The following is a 20,748-nucleotide window of genomic DNA, read 5'->3' on the forward strand; positions in this document are numbered from 1 at the left end:
GAACTACAAGTAAGCCTGCAGTCTGAGAGCGAAGCGCTCTATTGGGGTGATATGGTACTATGAGGTCCCTAAGATAAGATGGGACCTGATTATTCAAAACCTTAGAAGTAAGAAGAAGAATTTTAAATTCTATTCTAGAATTAACAGGAAGCCAATGAAGAGAGGCCAATATGGGTGAGATATGCTCTCTCCTTCTAGTCCCCGTTAGTACTCTAGCTGCAGCATTTGAATTAACTGAAGGCTTCTCAGGGAATTTTTTAGGACAACCTGATAATAATGAATTACAATAGTCCAGCCTAGAGGAAATAAATGCATGAATTAGTTTTTCAGTATCACTCTGAGACAAGACCTTTCTAATTTTAGAAATATTGCGTAAATGCAAAAAAGCAGTCCTACATATTTGTTTAATATGCGCTTTGAATGACATATCCTGATCAAAAATGACTCCAAGATTTCTCACAGTATTACTAGAGGTCAGGGTAATGCCATCCAGAGTAAGGATCTGGTTAGACACCATGTTCTAAGATTTGTGGGGCCAAGTACATAACTTCAGTTTTATCTGAGTTTAAAAGCAGGAAATTAGAGGTCATCCATGTCTTTATGTCTGTAAGACAATCCTGCAGTTTAGCTAATTGGTGTGTGTCCTCTGGCTTCATGGATAGATAAAGCTGGGTATCATCTGTGTAACAATGAAAATTTAAGCAATACCGTCTAATAATACTGCCTAAGGGAAGCATGTATAAAGTGAATAAAATTGGTCCTAGCACAGAACCTTGTGGAACTCCATAATTAACCTTAGTCTGTGAAGAAGATTCCCCATTTACATGAACAAATTGTAATCCATTAGATAAATATGATTCAAACCACCGCAGCACAGTGCCTTTAATACCTATGGCATGCTCTAATCTCTGTAATAAAATTTTATGGTCAACAGTATCAAAAGCAGCACTGAGGTCTAACAGAACAAGCACAGAGATGAGTCCACTGTCTGAGGCCATAAGAAGATCATTTGTAACCTTCACTAATGCTGTTTCTGTACTATGATGAATTCTAAAACCTGACTGAAACTCTTCAAATAGACCATTCCTCTGCAGATGATCAGTTAGCTGTTTTACAACTACCCTTTCAAGAATTTTTGAGAGAAAAGGAAGGTTGGAGATTGGCCTATAATTAGCTAAGATAGCTGGGTCAAGTGATGGCTTTTTGCGGTCACAGGATGTGGGACTACTCTGTGTTCCCAGGCTGAAGAAGAACTCAGCAGGTCAAAGAGCTTTGTCTTATTGTGCACACTCTCTGTGGAACGGTCTTCCTGTGACTGTGAGGCAGTCGGAGTCCATGGACACTTTTAAGTCAAGACTTAAAACCTATTTTATTCTCTTTCTTATGACCAGCTTTTAATTTTTTATCTGTTTTATTCTTTTACTTCTGTTTTTAATTATGTATTTGAATTTTTTATTTTATTTATTTTAAATTTTATATTGAACTGTTCTGTGTGAGGCGCCTTGAAGCGGCTTTTGTTGCGATTTGATGCTTTATAAGCTGATTGAATTGAATTGAATTGATATTAGAGCTCAGTGTAATTAAGTCTGCAGTGATTACATGTTGTACTGGATGGCGAGTGTTCGCCGTGCAGCCCAAATGATTAGGAGTTTTTGGGGGACAATTACAATTTTGAAGTTAAAAAAAAAAATCCAATACTAATATATGTAAAATATAGCTGGTAGAAACCTGTGTGACTCACAAAATACGTGATTTTTTTTTTTGGGGGGGGGGGGGGGGGGCACGGAGCTTTGACCTCCCAGGAATAATGTATAAAAATTTCAGTTTTGGGAGTTTGACGGTTCTTGAGTTTTAAGGTACAAAAGTTTGCCAGAAGGACGGAATTTCTCCTGACAATAATAATAATAATTGGTTCAATTTGACCAGTTAACGCTCAGCCTAGGCTCATGTGTCATACATCACACGGACAAAGTGAGGAACCTTGGGGTAATTTTTGATCCTACATTGGCCTTTGACCTCCACATTAGAGATATTACTAGGACTGCTTTCTTCCACTTGCAAAATATAGCAAAGATTCGTCCCATCCTGTCTATGGCTGATGCTGAGACCCTGATCCATGCATTTGTCTCTTCTAGATTGGACTACTGCAATGTTCTATTTTCTGGTTTTCCACAGTCCAGCATTCGGGGTCTCCAACTGGTTCAAAATGCTGCTGCCAGACTTTTGACACAAAGCAGAAAGTTCGACCACATTACACCCATTTTGGCGTCTCTTCACTGGCTTCCTGTCCCAGTGAGATCAGATTTTAAGGTTATGCTACTAGTCTATAAAACTGTTCATGGACTGGCACCTCCCTACCTAGCTGACCTAATTAAACCCTACGTACCGGCCCGGGCTTTGCGTTCTCGGGGTGCAGGACTACTTTGTGTCCCTAAGGTGAATAAAAAGTCTGTGGGTCACAGAGCTTTCTCTTATCGTGCCCCTGTTCTGTGGAATGATCTCCCGGCATCAATAAAACAGTCAGATTCTGTGGAGACTTTCAAGTCCAGACTTAAGATGCACTTATTTTCCCTTTCGTATGGTTAGCATACTGGCATAGTATAGTTCTACGCTTTTTACTCTTTTAAATTCATTTTATTAGTAAACGAAGTGTGCCGCAGCCTCAACTTTACCTAAATTGTGGGTCTTTTAGTGAAGCTTAGGGCTAGTGGCCGGCGATCACCTTAGTATTTCTTCTGTTTTTCTTGTTCAGTTCAGTTCAGTTTATTTGCCATTTGCAGTAAAACTACATTGGAAAAAACATTGCAAGAGCTTAGTGTGCATAAACATACATAATAAATAATAAATCAATAAATAGATAACACTTGCCGCAATAAAAGCAATAAGAGCAATAAGAGATAATAAAAATTGTTGTTTAATGCTGACAAATTATACTGTATTTCTTGTCTTTCTGATGCCTGATTCTGTTTTTTCTCTCTGTTTAAGATGCAGCTCCATCCAGAGATGGGTGTGGTGCCTCTTTCTGAAACCCTCCTGTCCTGTGCACCGGCAACATTTCCTGTATATTTGTTTTGTGAATTGTTCTGTAATTTATGTCTGTATCATGGCCCAAGCAGACGGTCACCCCTTTGAGTCTGGTCTGCTTGAGGTTTCTTCCTCAGAAAGAGTTTTTCCTTACCACTGTTGCTCTGGGGGTTGGTAAGGTTAGACCTTACTGTTGTGAAGCGCCTTGAGGCAACTTTGTTGTGATCTGGCGCTATATAAATGAAAATAAATTGAAATTGAAAAAAAATTTAATCAGCTCCCAGCTTATTACTGTAAGAAAAAAATTTGCTTCAGACGAATGAAAAGGTTGGGTCACTGACAACTGAAAAGCATTTTAAAGATGGTGGTGGCTAAAATCTGATCCCAATCAGCTATATTACAATTTTAATCAAATATGTAATTATTGGGCTGATTCTTTCCATAATTATTAAGAAATGTTTTTTACCTTTAGATGATGACACTGTAAAAACAGGCAACATTACACCATTTACATCACATTCTGCATTAATTAATAAAAAAAATGTTATATTAATGAGGACATCGCCAAAGGTTGTTTTTTTCCTTATTCAAAAAATGATAATATCAAAAGCAAAAATCTCAAATGTAAACCGTCAACGGTAAAACAGCCTGAAAATTAACCAAAGTAACAAAAATAAGAAATACAGACTGTATGTTTGTATTCTTCTAAGTATGATGAGGATCATAAGGTTAAATTTAATCATCTTGGATGAAAGCTGCTGCCAGAAATACAGAAAATGAAACTCCTCAAACAACACATACAGAAAAAGGGGAAGCGTCACATGGACAGAAATAATAAAAAACAAATGTTGCTTAGAATTCTCAGATTTTCCCATCAGTAACAATGAGGAGTGTGTTCTTTCACACACTGTTAACAGTACAGTCACGTGGGTATCGCGAGGGTTTCTCCTGATGTGCAGCAGATTCCCATGTCCCTAAAGATTCCCAAAAGAATCAAAAACATTCCTGAGGAATTCATGACAATTTTAAGCCTTTTTTTGTTGTTATTATTATAAACTAGAACTCTTAGTGAAATTCTATTGTGCCTGCATTAATGGTAAATTACCACCAGGTGGAGATATTGCTCCAATTCAAGAACCTTGAGTTAAGGCTGCTGTGGAGCACCACCAACAAAGACCAATCTATTTCTTACATTAGTATATGTGATAGCTCTCAGTGGAGTCCATCCACTCCGTGCTGGCCAGCAGGTGTGTGGTCCTCCACGTAAACATGTTAAACTTTGCAGCCATTATGGTTAATATGCAAAGAAATGCACAGACATGTCACCACTAGTGCCACACATTACCACATCCACCACACTATGGCACCGCCTTGGATGGCAACCATCAGTGGTGGGCACAGCTAACCAAAAAGTTAGCTTTGATAACAGATAATCAGCTAACTAAAAAGTTATCTTTTATAAAGCTAAACCTATAAACCACCCAACAGCTAACCAATAGCCGATAATTTCCAGTATTGTCTCCAGTACACTTGCAACTACTAACAAGCTGATTTTGAGTTTTAACACCATGATCACTTCTGGTAGCATCAAAGGCGACTACAGACCCAAACAATGAGTCAGCACTTCTGTCTTTGTGCGTCCTGCCCCCTGCTGGAAGCTCCTGTTTACTACATAGCTTCCAGCAGAGAAGCAGCTGAGAGGAGCAGCGAAGCTCAACTCTACTCAATAGCAGTGTCGCTGTGAGGTAGAGGTCTTGAAAAATAAAGCAGTGCTGACTTATGGATTTGATTTATAAATGAAATTAATATCAATAGAATAACTCCATTAATGTCAATTCTGTCATTTTACAAAGTTAAAATATAACATATAACTTTTAATTTTAAATAATGCACTAATTCTGAAGTTTTGTAACAAACACAGACGGATGCCAAAGGGATTATGGGTAAAATGTGCCTCCGCTAATACTGATTGGTTGACTCATTCATTCTATGTAAAAAAAACAAAAAAAAAAAACACGTTAATGTGAGGTGTGTGTTGGTGTTTACATATAAATGTGCTTTTGTAAAATATGCCTTTTTTAAAAAAAAAAACAGCCAAAAAGTCAAGTTGTTATTTTGACAACCGTCTGATATAACCAGGGTCAAACTAAATAAACGCTGCCATCTACTGGCATCCAGACACTCATACTGACATGAACACTGAACACTACTGGCCAGTAGATGTCAACAGAGACCGTGAAAACTTGTCAAAACAAAATTCCAGATAATCCTTGTCTGCTACATTTAAGATGCGTGGAATTTAATAAACGCAAACTGAATTTCAGACATTTTATATATATATATATAGTATAGTACAGTATAAGTATTTGACCCCCTGTCAGTTTTGCAGGATTTCCCACCTAAAAAGAATGTTGAGGTCTGTAATCGTGAAAGACAGAAAAAAAAAAAACAGAAAATCACATTCTATGATTTTTAAATAATTAATTTGCATTTTACTGCATGAAATAAGTATTTGATCACCTACCAACCAGCAAGAATTCTGGCTCTCACAGACCTGTTAATTTTTATTTAAGAAGCCCTCTTATTCTGCACTCTTTACCTGTATTAACTGCACCTGTTTGAACTTGTTACCTGTACAAAAGACACCTGTTCACGCAATCAATCACACTCCAACCTGTCCACCATAGCCAAGACCAAAGAGCTGTCTAAGGACACCAGGGACAAAACTGTAGACCTGCACAAGGCTGGGATGGACTACAGGACAACAGGCAAGCAGCTTGGTAGAAGACAACAACTGTTATGATTATTTATTAGAAAGTGGAAGAAACACAAGATGACTGTCAATCTCCCTTGGTCTGGGATTCCATGCAAGATCTCACTTTGTGGGGTAAGGATGATTCTGAGAAACCTCAGAACTACACAGGAGGACCTGGTCAATGATCTGAAGAGAGCTGGGACCACAGTCACAAAGATTACATTAGTAACACATGATGCTGTCATGGTTTAAAATCCTGCAGGGCAGCAAGGTCCCCCTGCTCAAGCCAGCACATGTCCAGGCCCGTTTGAAGTTCACCAGTGACCATCTGGATGATCCAGACAAGGCATGTGAGAAGGTCGTGTGGTCAGATGAGACCAGAATACAGCTTTTTGGAATCGACTCCACTTACCATGTTTAGAGAATGAGAACAACCCCAAGAAAACCATCCCAACCGTGAAGCATGGGGGTGGAAACATCATACTCTGGGGGTGCTCTTCTGCAAAGGGGACAGGCCGACTGCACCGTATTGAAGGGAGGATGGATGGCGTCATGTATTGTGAGATTTTGCCAGACAACCTCCTTCCCTCAGTAAGAGCATTGAAGATGGGTCATGGCTTGGTCTTCCAGCATGACAATGACCCCAAACACACAGCCAGGGCAACTAAGGAGGGGCTCTGTAAGAAGTATTTCAAGGTCCTGCAGAGGCCTGGCCAGTCTCCAGACCTGAACTCAATAGAAAATCTTTGGAGGGAGCTGAAACTCCACACCTGAAAGATTTGGAGAAGATCTGTATGGAGGAATGGACCAAAATCCCTGCTGCAGTGTGTGAAAACTTGGTGAAGAACAACAGGAAACATCTGACCTCTGTAATGGCAGACAAATGTTTCTGTACCAACTGTTAAGCGCTGTTTTTCTAGGGGGTCAAATAATTATTTTATGCAACAAAATGCAAATTAATTATTTAAAAATCATACAATGTGATTTTCTGGATTTTTAATAGATTCTGTGTACCTATGATAAAAAGCACAGACCTCTCCATTTCTTTGTAGGTGGGAAGACCTGCAAAACTGACAGGGGGTCAAATACTTATTTTCCCTACTGTGTGTGTATATTATTTATATATATATATATATACACATATATATATATACACATATATATATACACATACATACATACATACATACATACAGTCATCAAAAATATAAACGCAACACTTTTGGTTTTGCTCCCATTTTGTATGAGATGAACGCAAAGATCTAAAACTTTTTCCACATACACAATATCACCATTTCCCTCAAATATTGTTAACAAACCAGTCTAAATCTGTGATAGTGAGCACTTCTCCTTTGCTGAGATAATCCATCCCACCTCACAGGTGTGCCATTATCAAGATGCTGATTAGACACCATGATTAGTGCACAGGTGTGCCTTAGACTGCCCACAATAAAAGGCCACTCTGAAAGGTGCAGTTTTATCACACAGCACAATGCCACAGATGTCGCAAGATTTGAGGGAGCGTGCAATTGGCATGCTGACAGCAGGAATGTCAACCAGAGTTGTTGCTCGTGTATTGAATGTTCATTTCTCTACCATAAGCCATCTCCAAAGGCATTTCAGAGAATCTGGCATTACATCCAACCAGCCTCACAACCGCAGACCACGTGTAACCACACCAGCCCAGGACCTCCACATCCAGCATGTTCACCTCCAAGATCGTCTGAGACCAGCCACTCGGACAGCTGCTGAAACAATCGGTTTGCATAACCAAAGAATTTCTGCACAAACTGTCAGAAACCGTCTCAGGGAAGCTCATCTGCATGCTCGTCGTCCTCATCGGGGTCTAGACCTGACTCCAGTTCGTCGTCGTAACCGACTTGAGTGGGCAAATGCTCACATTCATTGGCGTTTGGCACGTTGGAGAGGTGTTCTCTTCACGGATGAATCCCAGTTCACACTGTTCAGGGCAGATGGCAGACAGCGTGTGTGGCGTCGTGTGGGTGAGCGGTTTTCTGATGTCACTGTTGTGGATCGAGTGGCCCATGGTGGCGGTGAGGTTATGGTATGGGCAGGCGTCTGTTATGGACGCAGAACACAGGTGCATTTTATTGATGGCATTTTGAATGCACAGTGATACCGTGACAAGATCCTGAGGCCCATTGTTGTGCCATACATCCAAGAACATCACCTCATGTTGCAGCAGGATAATGCACAGCCCCATGTTGCAAGGATCTGTACACAATTCTTGGAAGCTGAAAATGTCCCAGTTCTTGCATGGCCGGCATACTCACCGGACATGTCACCCATTGAGCATGTTTGGGATGCTCTGGACCGGCGTATACGACAGCGTGTACCAGTTCCTGCCAATATCCAGCAACTTCGCACAGCCATTGAAGAGGAGTGGACCAACATTCCACAGGCCACAATTGACAACCTGATCAACTCTATGCGAAGGAGATGTGTTGCACTGCATGAGGCAAATGGTGGTCACACCAGATACTGACTGGTATCCCCCCCAATAAAACAAAACTGCACCCTTCAGAGTGGCCTTTTATTGTGGACAGTCTAAGGCACACCTGTGCACTAATCATGGTGTCTAATGAGCATCTTGATATGGCACACCTGTGAGGTGGGATGGATTATCTCAACAAAGGAGAAGTGCTCACTATCACAGATTTAGACTGGTTTGTGAACAATATTTGAGGGAAATGGTGATATTGTGTATGTGGAAAAAGTTTTAGATCTTAGAGTTCATCTCATACAAAATGGGAGCAAAACCAAAAGTGTTGCGTTTATATTTTTGTTGAGTGTATATATACACACACACACACACACACACACACACACATATACATATATATACACACACAAGGTCTATTAGAAAAGTATCCGACCTTATTATTTTTTTCAAAAACCATATGGATTTGAATCACGTGTGATTGCGTCAGACAAGCTTGAACCCTCGTGCGCATGCGTGAGTTTTTCCACGCCTGTCGTTGCGTCATTCGCCTGTGAGCAGGCTTTGAGTGAGGAGTGGTCCAGCCCCCTCGTCGGATTTTCATTGTCAGGAAATGGCGGAATGATTTGGGCTTTTTTTCCATCAGACTTTTTTCAGAAACTGTTAGAGACTGGCAGCTGGAAACCATTAGAAAAATTTATCTGGCTTTCGGTGAAAATGTTACGGGCTTGGTAGAGAATAAGGAGTGTTACTGTCACTTTAAGGACGGCCCCCAGCGGCTGTGGGGCGCGCCGCGCTCCAAAGCCACCATCGACAGGCTGAACGACCTCCGCCTCCGCTCCTCTTTCCATGACAAAAACTCCTGTAACACTGGAATGTGCTGTTCATTTCCAAACTGGACGCTGTGTTTTATCCGGGACATCGTCTGACAGGAATTGTGAAAAGACGTGGACATCAGCACTTTTTCGGCACATTGAGACAGACGTGCGGAGGAATTCCGCGCGTCGCGGTGGTGCCGCATGGCACACAGCAACGCCGTGATGAAGCCTCACGGGACATGTTCTGGCATGTCCAGGCACATCCACAATTTCTCGGATAATCACTCGATGGAAAAACCACTGACAGCTGTCTGAATGCCATCTCAAAGCCGTCCTGTGAGACCAAACGGAGGTGGTTTTGTCTCGCTCCAGTAGCGAATCCATCGTGACGCACGAAGCCTCCGCTCGGCTTTCCATGACAAAATCTCTTGTTAAAAGTGAAATCTGCTGGAAAATTGTTGATGTCCAGCTCTTGTGATAACCAGAGAAATGGCACACGATGGTCACGGATCCAGACAGCCATCCGTTTAGAAATGAAATGGTCGTTCAGCCTGTCGATGGCGGCTGACAGTAACACTCCTTATTCTCTACCAAGCCCGTAACATTTTCACCAAAAGCCAGATAAATTTTTCTAATGGTTTCCAGCTGCCAGTCTCTAACAGTTTCTGAAAAAAGTCTGATGGAAAAAAAGCCCAAATCATTCCGCCATTTCCTGACAATGAAAATCCGACGAGGGGGCTGGACCACTCCTCAGTCAAAGCCTGCTCACAGGCGAATGACGCAACGACAGGCGTGGAAAAACTCACGCATGCGCACGAGGGTTCAGGCTTGTCTGACGCAATCACACGTGATTCAAATCCATATGGTTTTTGAAAAAAAATAAAAAGGTCGGATACTTTTCTAATAGACCTCGTATATTCCTCTGGAACAAAGACAACAGACAGTGTTTGACATAGGACTCTAAATAGCAAACAGGAATCGACTGCAATGATTCCAACTGAAAATAATGGAGAAGCAACATGGGCTTCTTCTGGCATCTATGTACATAAAGGGCTACGTCTGTCTGTCTGTCTGTCAGGGATAAACTCCCAAACTATAATATGTAGCCCTAAAAACAATATTCTGAATCCTCATGACATGGGGAACAAACTGGTACCATTTTTTTAAAAGTTGAACTGAAAATCCATCCATCCATCCAGTTTCTTCTGCTTTATCCGGAATCGGGTCACAGGGGCAGCAGCTCAAGCAAAGCCGCCCAGACCTCCAGATCCACACACACCTCCCCCAGCTCCTCTGGGGGAACCCCGAGACGTTCCCAAGCCAGGCAAGTGACGTAGTCCCTCCAGCGTGTCCTGGGTCTTCCCCGGGGCCTCCTCCCAATGGGACATGCCCGGAACACCTCTCCAGCGAGGCGTCCAGGGGGCATCCGGAAAACATGCCCGAGCCACCTCAGCTGGCTCCTTTTGACATGGAGGAGCAGCGGCTCGACTCCGAGCTCCTCACCTTATCTCTAAGGGAGCGCCCAGCTACCCTGCGGAGGAAACTCATGATCTCGTTCTTTCGGTCATGAGCCAAATATCATGACCATAGGTGAGGGTCAGAACGTAGATCGATCGTTAAATCGAGAGCTTTGCCCCCCTACTCAGCTCTCTCTTCACCACAACGGTCCAATACAGCGACCGCATCACTGCAGACGCTGCACCGATCCGTCTGTCAATCTCACGCTCTATCCATCCCTCGCTCGTGACCAAGACCCCAAGTTACTTAAACTCCTCCACTTGAGGCAAGGACACTCCACCGACCTGAAGAGGGCAAGGCACCTTTTTCCGGTTGAGAACCATGGCCTCGGATTTGGAGATGCTGATTTTCATCCCGGATGCTTCACACTCGGCTACAAACCGCCCCAGTGCACGCTGAAGGTCCTAATTTGAGGAAGCAGACAGAACCACATCATCCGTAAACAGCAGAGATGAGATTCTGTGGTTCCCAAACCAGACCCCCTCTACACCATGGCTGCACCTAGAAATTCTGTCCATAAAGGTAATGAACAGAAATGGTGACAAAGGGCAGCCCTGGCCGAGGCCAACATGCCCTGGAAACAGGTTTGACTTTCTACCCGCAATTCAAACCAAGCTCCTGCTGCGGTCGTACAAAAACCGGATAGCCCTTAGCAAAGGACCCCGGACCCCGTACTCCCGGAGCACCCCCCACAGGGTGCCCAGAGGAACGCCTTCTCCAGATCCACAAAGTATATGTGGACTGGTTGGGCAAACTTCCATGAACCCTCGAGCACCCGATGGAAGGTGTAGAGCTGGTCCAGTGTGCCACGACCAGGACGAAAACCACACTGCTCCTCCTGAATCCGAGGTTCGACTATCGGTCGAATTCTCCTCTCCAGTACTCTGGAATATACCTTACCGGGGGGGGGGGGGAGTGTGGCCCCCACTATAGTTGGAACACACCCTCCGGTCCCCCTTCTTAAACAGAGGGACCACCACACTAGTCTGTCAATCCAGAGGCACTGTCCTCGACCACCACACAATGTTGCAGGGGCGTGTCAACCAAGACAGTCCCACAACATCCAGAGACTTAAGGTACTCAGGACAGATTTCATCCACCCCAGGAGCCTTGCCACTGAGGAGATTTCTGACCACCTCGGTGACTTCGGCCCAGGTGATGGATGAGTCCACCTCTGAGTCCCCAGTCTCTGCTTCCTCTTTGGAAGACTTAACAATGGGACTAAGGAGATCCTCAAAGTATTCCTTCCACCACCCAAAAACATCCCCAGTCAGGGTCAACAGCTCCCCACCCGCACTGTAGACAGTGCCAGTGGAGAACTGCTTCCGCCTCCTGAAGCGTCAGACGGTTTGCAAGAATTTCTTTGAGGCAGACTGATAGTCCTCCTCCATGGCCTCCCCCAACTCCTCCCAGACCCGTGTTTTTGCCTCTGCGACCACACGGGCTGCAGCACACTTGGCCTGCCGGTACCTGTCAGCTGCCTCCGGGGACCCACTTACCAACAAAGACAAGTAGGACTCCTTCTTCAGCTTGACGGCATCCCTTACTTCCAGTGTCCACCACCAGGTTTGGGGATTGGCACCGCGACAGGCACCCGAGACCTTGCAACCACAGCTACGAGCGGCCGCATCGACAATGGAGGTGGAGAACATGGTCCACTTGGACTCCATGTCTCCAACCTTCCCCCGGCATCTAAGAGAAGCTCTCCCAGAGGTGGGAGTTGAAGACCTCGCTGACACAGGGTTCCGCCATTCGTTCCCAGCAGACACTCACGATACGTTTGGGCCTGCCAGGTCAGCCCTGTGAACTGTAAATTACCCCCAAACTAGCCAGCTGTGGGTATGACCAGGCAGATTCAAATTTCCAGCCCTGTATATGTGTTGGCCATCTCTGTTTATTTAATCCCTTCCTTCAGCTACTTTATGTTCGCAGCTGTTAAGCACCTGACTGTCCTGAACAACCCAGTTTGCCTTCCTGTCTGAATACATTCATTTTATGTTTGTAAAATTGCAAAGTAAAAACAGTGAAATACACCACTACCTCAATTTTGATTCACTCATATTTACATTTACTGTTATCTACCTTTTGTGTGTAATTTTGTTATAAATTTGATTGCAGAACAAAGTGTCCATGAAGGACTTCAAATGTGTTTGTCTTTTAACCAAGTATTTCCACTTAGTTTGGGGAGTCCACCTCTTGAGGTTCTGCTGGACTCAACAAAAATATAAATGCAACACTTTTGGTTTTGCTCCCATTTTGTATGAGATGAACTCAAAGATCTAAAACTTTTTCCACATACACAATATCACCATTTCCCTCAAATATTGTTCACAAACCAGTCTAAATCTGTGATAGTGAGCACTTCTCCTTTGCTGAGATAATCCATCCCACCTCACAGGTGTGCCATATCAAGATGCTGATTAGACACCATGATTAGTGCACAGGTGTGCCTTAGACTGCCCACAATAAAAGGCCACTCTGAAAGGTGCAGTTTTATCACACAGCACAATGCCACAGATGTCGCAAGATTTGAGGGAGCGTGCAATTGGCATGCTGACAGCAGGAATGTCAACCAGAGCTGTTGCTCGTGTATTGAATGTTCATTTCTCTACCATAAGCCGTCTCCAAAGGCGTTTCAGAGAATTTGGCAGTACATCCAACCAGCCTCACAACCGCAGACCATGTGTAACCACACCAGCCCAGGACCTCCACATCCAGCATGTTCACCTCCAAGATCGTCTGAGACCAGCCACTCGGACAGCTGCTGGAACAATCGGTTTGCATAACCAAAGAATTTCTGCACAAACTGTCAGAAACCGTATCAGGGAAGCTCATCTGCATGCTCGTCGTCCTCATCGGGGATCGACCTGACTCCAGTTCGTCGTCGTAACCGACTTGAGTGGGCAAATGCTCACATTCGCTGACGTTTGGCACATTGGAGAGGTGTTCTCTTCACAGATGATGCGAAGGAGATGTGTTGCACTGCATGAGGCATATGGTGGTCACACCAGATACTGACTGGTATCCCGCCCCCAATAAAACAAAACTGCACCTTTCAGAGTGGCCTTTTATTGTGGGCAGTCTAAGGCACACCTGTGCACTAATCATGGTGTCTAATCAGCATCTTGATATGGCACACCTGTGAGGTGGGATGGATTATCTCAGCAAAGGAGAAGTGCTCACTATCACAGATTTCGACTGTTTGTGAACAATATTTGAGGGAAATGGTGATATTGTGTATGTGGAAAAAGTTTTAGATCTTTGAGTTCATCTCATATAAAATGGGAGCAAAACCAGAAGTGTTGCGTTTATATTTTTGTTGAGTATATTTATAAGACATCAGCATTACAAAAACAAAATGTTGGGCAATTGTTTTGATTAAAATGATTGGCATTTGGCTTATGTCAAACAGGTTAACCCAGGCAGTGCCGGGTACCCCAGCTACTTTTTACATAAAACAAACACAATAACGTCTATGAACCCAGAGAATATATTCACAAGAGTTTTAGGCACAATATACAAAGGGTTTGATGCTGTTGTCCGTGTGGAGCCTGATCAGAGCATCGCAAATGTACTGAGACTACCCATAATGCACCTGGAGATAGCATGTCCACACTAAAACCTTCAAAATTAGTGCAGTACTTTAAAACTAAAACATATATCTGATATTTTCACTTTATAAAACTTCAGACGTGACGTTAATTTAAATAACTTGTCCGAAATTACTTTGGTTAAAATTTTAACCATAAGTTAAAACTGTATGCCTCTGGATGACTTGGGTGATATTGCCAGCGTATCAGTATGGGGTCAAAAGAAATTCGCTTCTTTTTTTTTTTTCTTTTCTGTGACCAGTTCTCCTTTGCCTGCAGAGGACAGAGCGGTTTCTTTTGGAACCAGCTCTCCTCTGTTTACAGAGGACAGAGCGGTTTCTTCTGGTATCAGCTCTTCTCTGTTTGCAAAGGATAGAGCGGTTTCTTCTGGAAACAGCTCTTCTCTGATTGCAGAGGATAGAACTGCACATCTACTACAAAACATTTAACAGGTAGGTACTCAACTGATTTTAAACTTAATAAATGTTTCTTACTATAAAGATTTGTTCACCACACCTCCAAACATATGTTAGCGGTCTAAAAATGATCAGACAGGGCTGTGAAATGAAAATTGTGAAATCCGAGGAAAATTTGCAGGGGGTCTCCCCCCCGGGCCCCAGAAACCATATTAAATTTTCATCTACTGATACATTTTCAACCTCTCCTGGAAGAACAAATCTCAAAATTAGTGCATATTTAAATGATCCTAGATTCAACCTTTCATTTGAACAGTCAATGATCATGTTGAAGTAACAGAATATGACATGGAAGTAGGACCTGGAATGATTTTCCTTTTACAGTAATTGTAAACCAAATTATGCATTAACTCAGAACAATTAAACTACATGAAATTCATGAAGACTGAAAAGACTGTTAAACCATGTCAAAAACCACAGCTAAAGATTGTAGAATATTTAAAAAAAATCAGGGTAAAATATCAATAACATACCTAATAATAAAAAGCCACACATTCTTGTGTAAATTCTTGTAAATCCACACTGTCTTTTTTCCCATGAAAAGTCTACATTAATAAAAACTAATTTATATTGTTGTGTAAATTCATGTAGCCTAAATTCATTCAAAGCCACAATGTCTTTTTTCAATGAAAGAAAGTCTAGATTAATGAACGAAAAAAAGGCACATATTCTTTTCTGAAATCCTGTTTGAACAGCACAATGTTTATTTTCCAGAGAGAGAAAAAAAATTCTTACCAGTTCGCTTTTCCTGTTTATCTTTCAGGTGTGTTGATGAAGCCACCAACAATTCCACGGATTCTTGTCCTTATCACACTTTTTCAAACTGTCTTTCTAGCCATCTTCGCTCTGTCTGATGTCGATCTGTGACACAGACATGCTGCAAAATTCTTCTTTTAAAAACTTGAAAGTTCTAAAAGTTTGAGATGTCCACATGCTACGTTCAGCTAGCTTCCCACAGGAGCCACACAGCATCACCGCAGCAACCAACCAATCCCGCTTTACGACAACTGTCCTAACAGCCAGGCTTTGAGTGGCATTTATTCTCCTCGAAACTCCACGGATCCGAGGAAACTGATTTGTATCTGTAACACACAGATCAGTGTCCACAGACTTAGAAAACTTGCATGATGTCGTAAAAAAAGAGAATGCTTTGCAATAAGCATTTTAAAAACTCAGTAACGATCACAATTAAAGAGTACAACACTGACACTCCCACACCCCTCCCCATGATGAAATCCGCGGAATTCCGCAGATCCGCGGAGTTTTCACAGCCCTGATCAGACCAAAACTTATCGGAAGATAATTGGTCTGATGATGGTTTTCAAAGTTATCTGAAAAGCTAATCCGATAATGAAGTCTTTAGCTTCAATAATTAGCAGATTAGTGGAACTGTGCCCACCACTCGCAATTAGGTCCATCCCCATCTCCCAACAGACACACAGATTTAAAAGAAAGTATTTGCTCTGAGTTTAGGAAAGAGGACTTACTGTGGTCTGCATAGTTCCGCATTTTCAGTTCGAGCTGACGTGAGTGCAACTCCAGCGTCACCACTTGGCGCTGCAGATCCGTCTTCTCCCCCTCCTGAGAGTCCTCAAAGGCAATGTACCGCTACAATAAAGACAGAGAAGGAAACAATAAAACTATTTTATTATCAAAACATTGGATTTATTGTTGCTGGAACAGCCAGTGAAGCCTTTTACTGACAACTGTCAAAAATCTGTACGTGGCAATAATCAACTAATGTACCAAATATACTATATACCCATGTTAAATCATGATTAAAATGGCTCAAAACCACTTACAACCATTGCTTGTCTAGAATAGTGGAAAATACACTCAACAAAAATATAAACGCAACACTTTTGGTTTTGCTCCCATTTTGTATGAGATGAACTCAAAGATCTAAAACTTTTTCCACATACACAATATCACCATTTCCCTCAAATATTGTTCACAAACCAGTCTAAATCTGTGATAGTGAGCACTTCTCCTTTGCTGAGATAATCCATCCCACCTCACAGGTGTGCCATATCAAGATGCTGATTAGTGCACAGGTGTGCCTTAGACTGCCCACAATAAAAGGCCACTCTGAAAGGTGCAGTTTTGTTTTATTGGGGGGGGATACCAGTCAGTATCTGGTGTGACCACCATTTGCCTCATGCAGTGCAACACATCTCCTCCGCATAGAGTTGATCAGGTTGTCAATTGTGGCCAGTGGAATGTTGGTCCACTCCTCTGCAATGGCTGTGCGAAGTTGCTGGATATTGGCAGGAACTGGTACACGCTGTTTGTATACGCCGGTCCAGAGCATCCCAAACATGCTCAATGGGTGACATGTCCGGTGAGTATGCCGGCCATGCAAGAACTGGGACATTTTCAGCTTCCAAGAATTGTGTACAGATCCTTGCAACATGGGGCCGTGCATTATCCTGCTGCAACATGAGGTGATGTTCTTGGATGTATGGCACAACAATGGGCCTCAGGATCTCGTCACGGTATCTCTGTGCATTCAAAATGCCATCAATAAAATGCACCTGTGTTCTTCGTCCATAACAGACGCCTGCCCATACCATAACCCCACCGCCACCATGGGCCACTAGATCCACAACATTGACATCAGAAAAACGCTCACCCACACGACACCACACACGCTGTCTGCCATCTGCCCTGAACAGTGTGAACCGGTGTTGGAGTTATTCTGTAGATACACTGTTTTATTTTATCATGCATGTTTTGTGTTCTCTGCTCTGGTAGAATGTAGTTCTCTCTGCTCTGATAAAGTGTATTGTACTGATGTGATGGGTGAAGGTTACTTAAGATATGTGACATGACGTGTTTCTGCAAGTTGTGGTATCTCTGTGTGCACGCTAAGCTCTTTTTAGGACATGTGAAGATGACTCATGCAGGACGCAGCCGAAGCTGAGCAGTAAGATAAAGAATAGAGAATTGAATGTTCCAACCACAGTGTGATTGTGATACATCAGTCCTTTTGTCAGAAGAAGTGTGATTAATCGTTAGATGTCTTAAACACATCTTAACCGAGCCCAAGATTAAAAAGGTTCTGAACATCCTGAATGTATTGTGCAATCAGCAGTTCTGCGGCAACAGCTCACGCGCTATCACTCTCCCCTCAGGAGCTGTACCGCCCATGTATGTAGGGAAGTCCTAAATAAAAAGAGCGGGAGCGCAGGCCAGACTTTAGTGTAGCTTTGGTGTACAGCCTGACTGCACTCCTCGCGAGCTTAAATTGAATTCTATCTCTCACTTGTTTTATTGCCTGGTTGTCTCTTCCTCTTATCAAAGGTACAGTATTCTAAACCCGACAAAGACTGGGGGCTCGTCCGGGATCCCAACAGACCTGACGGATCCAGCGAGCGTGATCGACACCAGAGAAATCCTTGGCCAAGGTAACTCAGACCCTTTGACGGGACTGGCTTAATCCGTTGGCTGGGATCTGAAAGGTTGACGGGATCACCGAGAGGGAAAGAGGCCGACGGAGTGTGAGTATAGAATTTGATTCTGATAAAATTGTTGTTGTGAATGGTGGCAGTAGGCTGCGTAAAATAGAAATGTTGAAATAGTGAAATAGTGACAAAGTCATGGTTAAACAGGGAAATAATTGCACAGTGAAAAGGCAGTTAAACCTCGCAGGGATGGTGGAGTCCCCTAATGCAGGACATTAGTTAAATTCCACGGGAGGGCAAGCTCCCCTGACCTAAGAATACGCGTACGGTTATTAAAAGTGTTTCTATGTATCTGTGTAAATAAAATAACTGTGTGTGAGTGTAATAAAAGTGACTGAGTGAGAGTGCGGAGTCACTTCGACTCCCCTCTATGAAAATCTCACAGGAAAGTAAGTAGTAAGTTTTGAGAAGAAGCAAAGGCAAGGCCTTCCCGTGCCCTCCGGGGTGGCGAAAGGGAACGCACTTCTCAGAATAGTTGATTACTACCCTGTGATTGTAACAACACCAGTGGATTAGGACCCTGTAGGGGCAAAACCATCACTGGTCTAAAACGTTCTGAAAACACAAAATGGGAAAATCTAACAGTAAAAATGAGAGACCTAAGTCCCGGGACGATCTAAAAACAAAAGATTGGATATACATGAATAAAATTGATCCAAATTCAACAAAACACTTAGATAAGTGGATAAAAGATCATGGATTTGATGGACGCCTGCAGAAAGAGTCATTAACTAAACTAAAGAACAGTATTGAGAAAAAGTGTGGAACAAGTGAGAAAAAGAAAGAAAAAGAAGGTCAAGGTGAAATTGTAGCATGGGAAAGAGAAGTTGAGAAACGAAAAAAGGGCCTTAGAGAAGCAAAGGAAAGACAGAAAGAAACAGTAAATGATAAGAAGGAGCAGGGGAACGTGATGTTTCACAGACAAGAAGATAATGAGACAGGGCCTGCGGCTCCAAAAGTAGAAATGGTAGTAAAATTGGATACTACAAAACACAGTCAGCCAGAAGCTGAAATAAAGGAGAATAAACTCTATCCAGATTTACCGCAGGGACAACCCCCATCATATGTAGACCCTACACAACACGTCATGACAACACGATCCAAAACACTAAAAGATGAAGAAAATCAACCTGGTCCATCAGCCCCACCGGCTGATCAGGAACCAGGTGGATCAGGAGTCTATCCAATGATTCATGTGGCAAATCCACATACGTCAGGACCAAGAACTATTCTTGTGTACCGAACTTGGACACAAGCAGACGTTAAGGCAGCTGTGGAAGGTGTAACTTCCCCACGAGAAGATGTAGCCCAGTACATTATTGACATAACCGCTTTGGTTAAATCCTACAATCTTAGAGGGGATGAAGTTCAACAAGTCATAATGGCAACTGTGACAAAGGATTGGGCTGATGTAAAAGGAGATTGGGATCCTGCAGAGGCAGACCACACTCCATTAGCCCATGATAGTCAGGAATTGGAAGATCGATTGGCCGCACTACTGCTGAGAATTAAGCAGAAATACCAGCAGAAGTCAAATTACACAGAAATAAATCGCACAAAACAGAAAGATGATGAACCATTCGAAGACTATCGACATCGAATGGAAAAAGTTTTTAAAGTGCACAGTGGTCTTCTACCACTGAAAAATGATAGCGTGTATGAACAACAATTGAAAAATGCACTCCATGCCAACTCCAGATCAGATATCCGAGCATGGGTAGACAAACACATGATAACGCTCCCAACAGCTGGGTTACAAGAGTATGTAGACCACGCCATACACGCAGAAAGAAATCTGAAAACAAAAAAGGCAGCCCCAAAAAGGAAACAGGTGACTACCTTCTATTCTGATGAGTCTGAATGGCAGGAAGGCCAAGTCTTTTTCAAGGCAGAAAATTCGGACCACCTCGTGGGCGGGGCCGTTTTAGAGGCCCACCCCGAGGACGTTTTCAATCAAACCCACAGAGGCAATGGAAGCAGGACAGGCAAGGAAATTGGCAGGGCCAAGGCCAGTCAGCTCCCCCAAAGCCCTGGGCTGGAAGGTCAAATGAGTGTTGGGTTTGCGGCAAATTAGGACATTTCGCCAAGGACTGCCCACAAAGAACACAGAATCCGCAATGACTAACCGCCCGACAAGCAACATCAACGGGACCTTTAGTCCCTGAGGCAGATCTAAACCTTCAAGATCTGCTGATGAGTGATGTACCTAAACCGGAAGTGACTTTAATGATGAATGGGAAGCATGTTGTTTTCCTATGCGATTCGGGCGCATGTAAAACAACATGTTGCTCATGGCCGGTAGGGTTACAGCCCAGTGATGAAACATTTTGGGTAAGAGCAGCCAATGGGAAGACATGTGCTGTCCCTGTGTCCCAACCCGTGTGGATTCGGGACCCAGAAGGGAAGTCATGTTCCATCTCTGTATTGATGATGCCCCAATGTCCGGTTAATCTTCTCGGACGAGATGGTCTAACTGCATTGGGACTGTCTCTAGTGTCGGACAATGGACTGTTGCGAGTAAAACGACATCAGCTGCAGGTCTTTACTTTAGGCTCAAATTACGCCCTAAACTGCTACTATTATTATTTTCTGAAACTACGAGATGCTAGCCCCACCTCTTTTGGTGCATCTGTTCTGTCGTT

At 43.1% G+C, this 20,748-nt stretch overlaps 1 protein-coding gene across 1 annotated transcript in view; it reads right to left on the reverse strand.

Moving 5' to 3' along the window:
• Window positions 1-20,748, reverse strand: part of spag9b (sperm associated antigen 9b) — a 76,901-nt gene that overhangs the window by 34,721 nt on the left and 21,432 nt on the right. Inside the window, exon 2 of the mRNA XM_034193239.1 lies at window positions 16,130-16,250. Within this exon, the coding sequence (XP_034049130.1) occupies window positions 16,130-16,250 (121 nt within the window). The remainder of the gene's footprint in view (window positions 1-16,129; window positions 16,251-20,748) is intronic.

This window comes from Thalassophryne amazonica, chromosome 18 (genome assembly GCF_902500255.1).
Source record: "Thalassophryne amazonica chromosome 18, fThaAma1.1, whole genome shotgun sequence".
Taxonomy (NCBI): Eukaryota; Metazoa; Chordata; class Actinopteri; order Batrachoidiformes; family Batrachoididae; genus Thalassophryne; species Thalassophryne amazonica.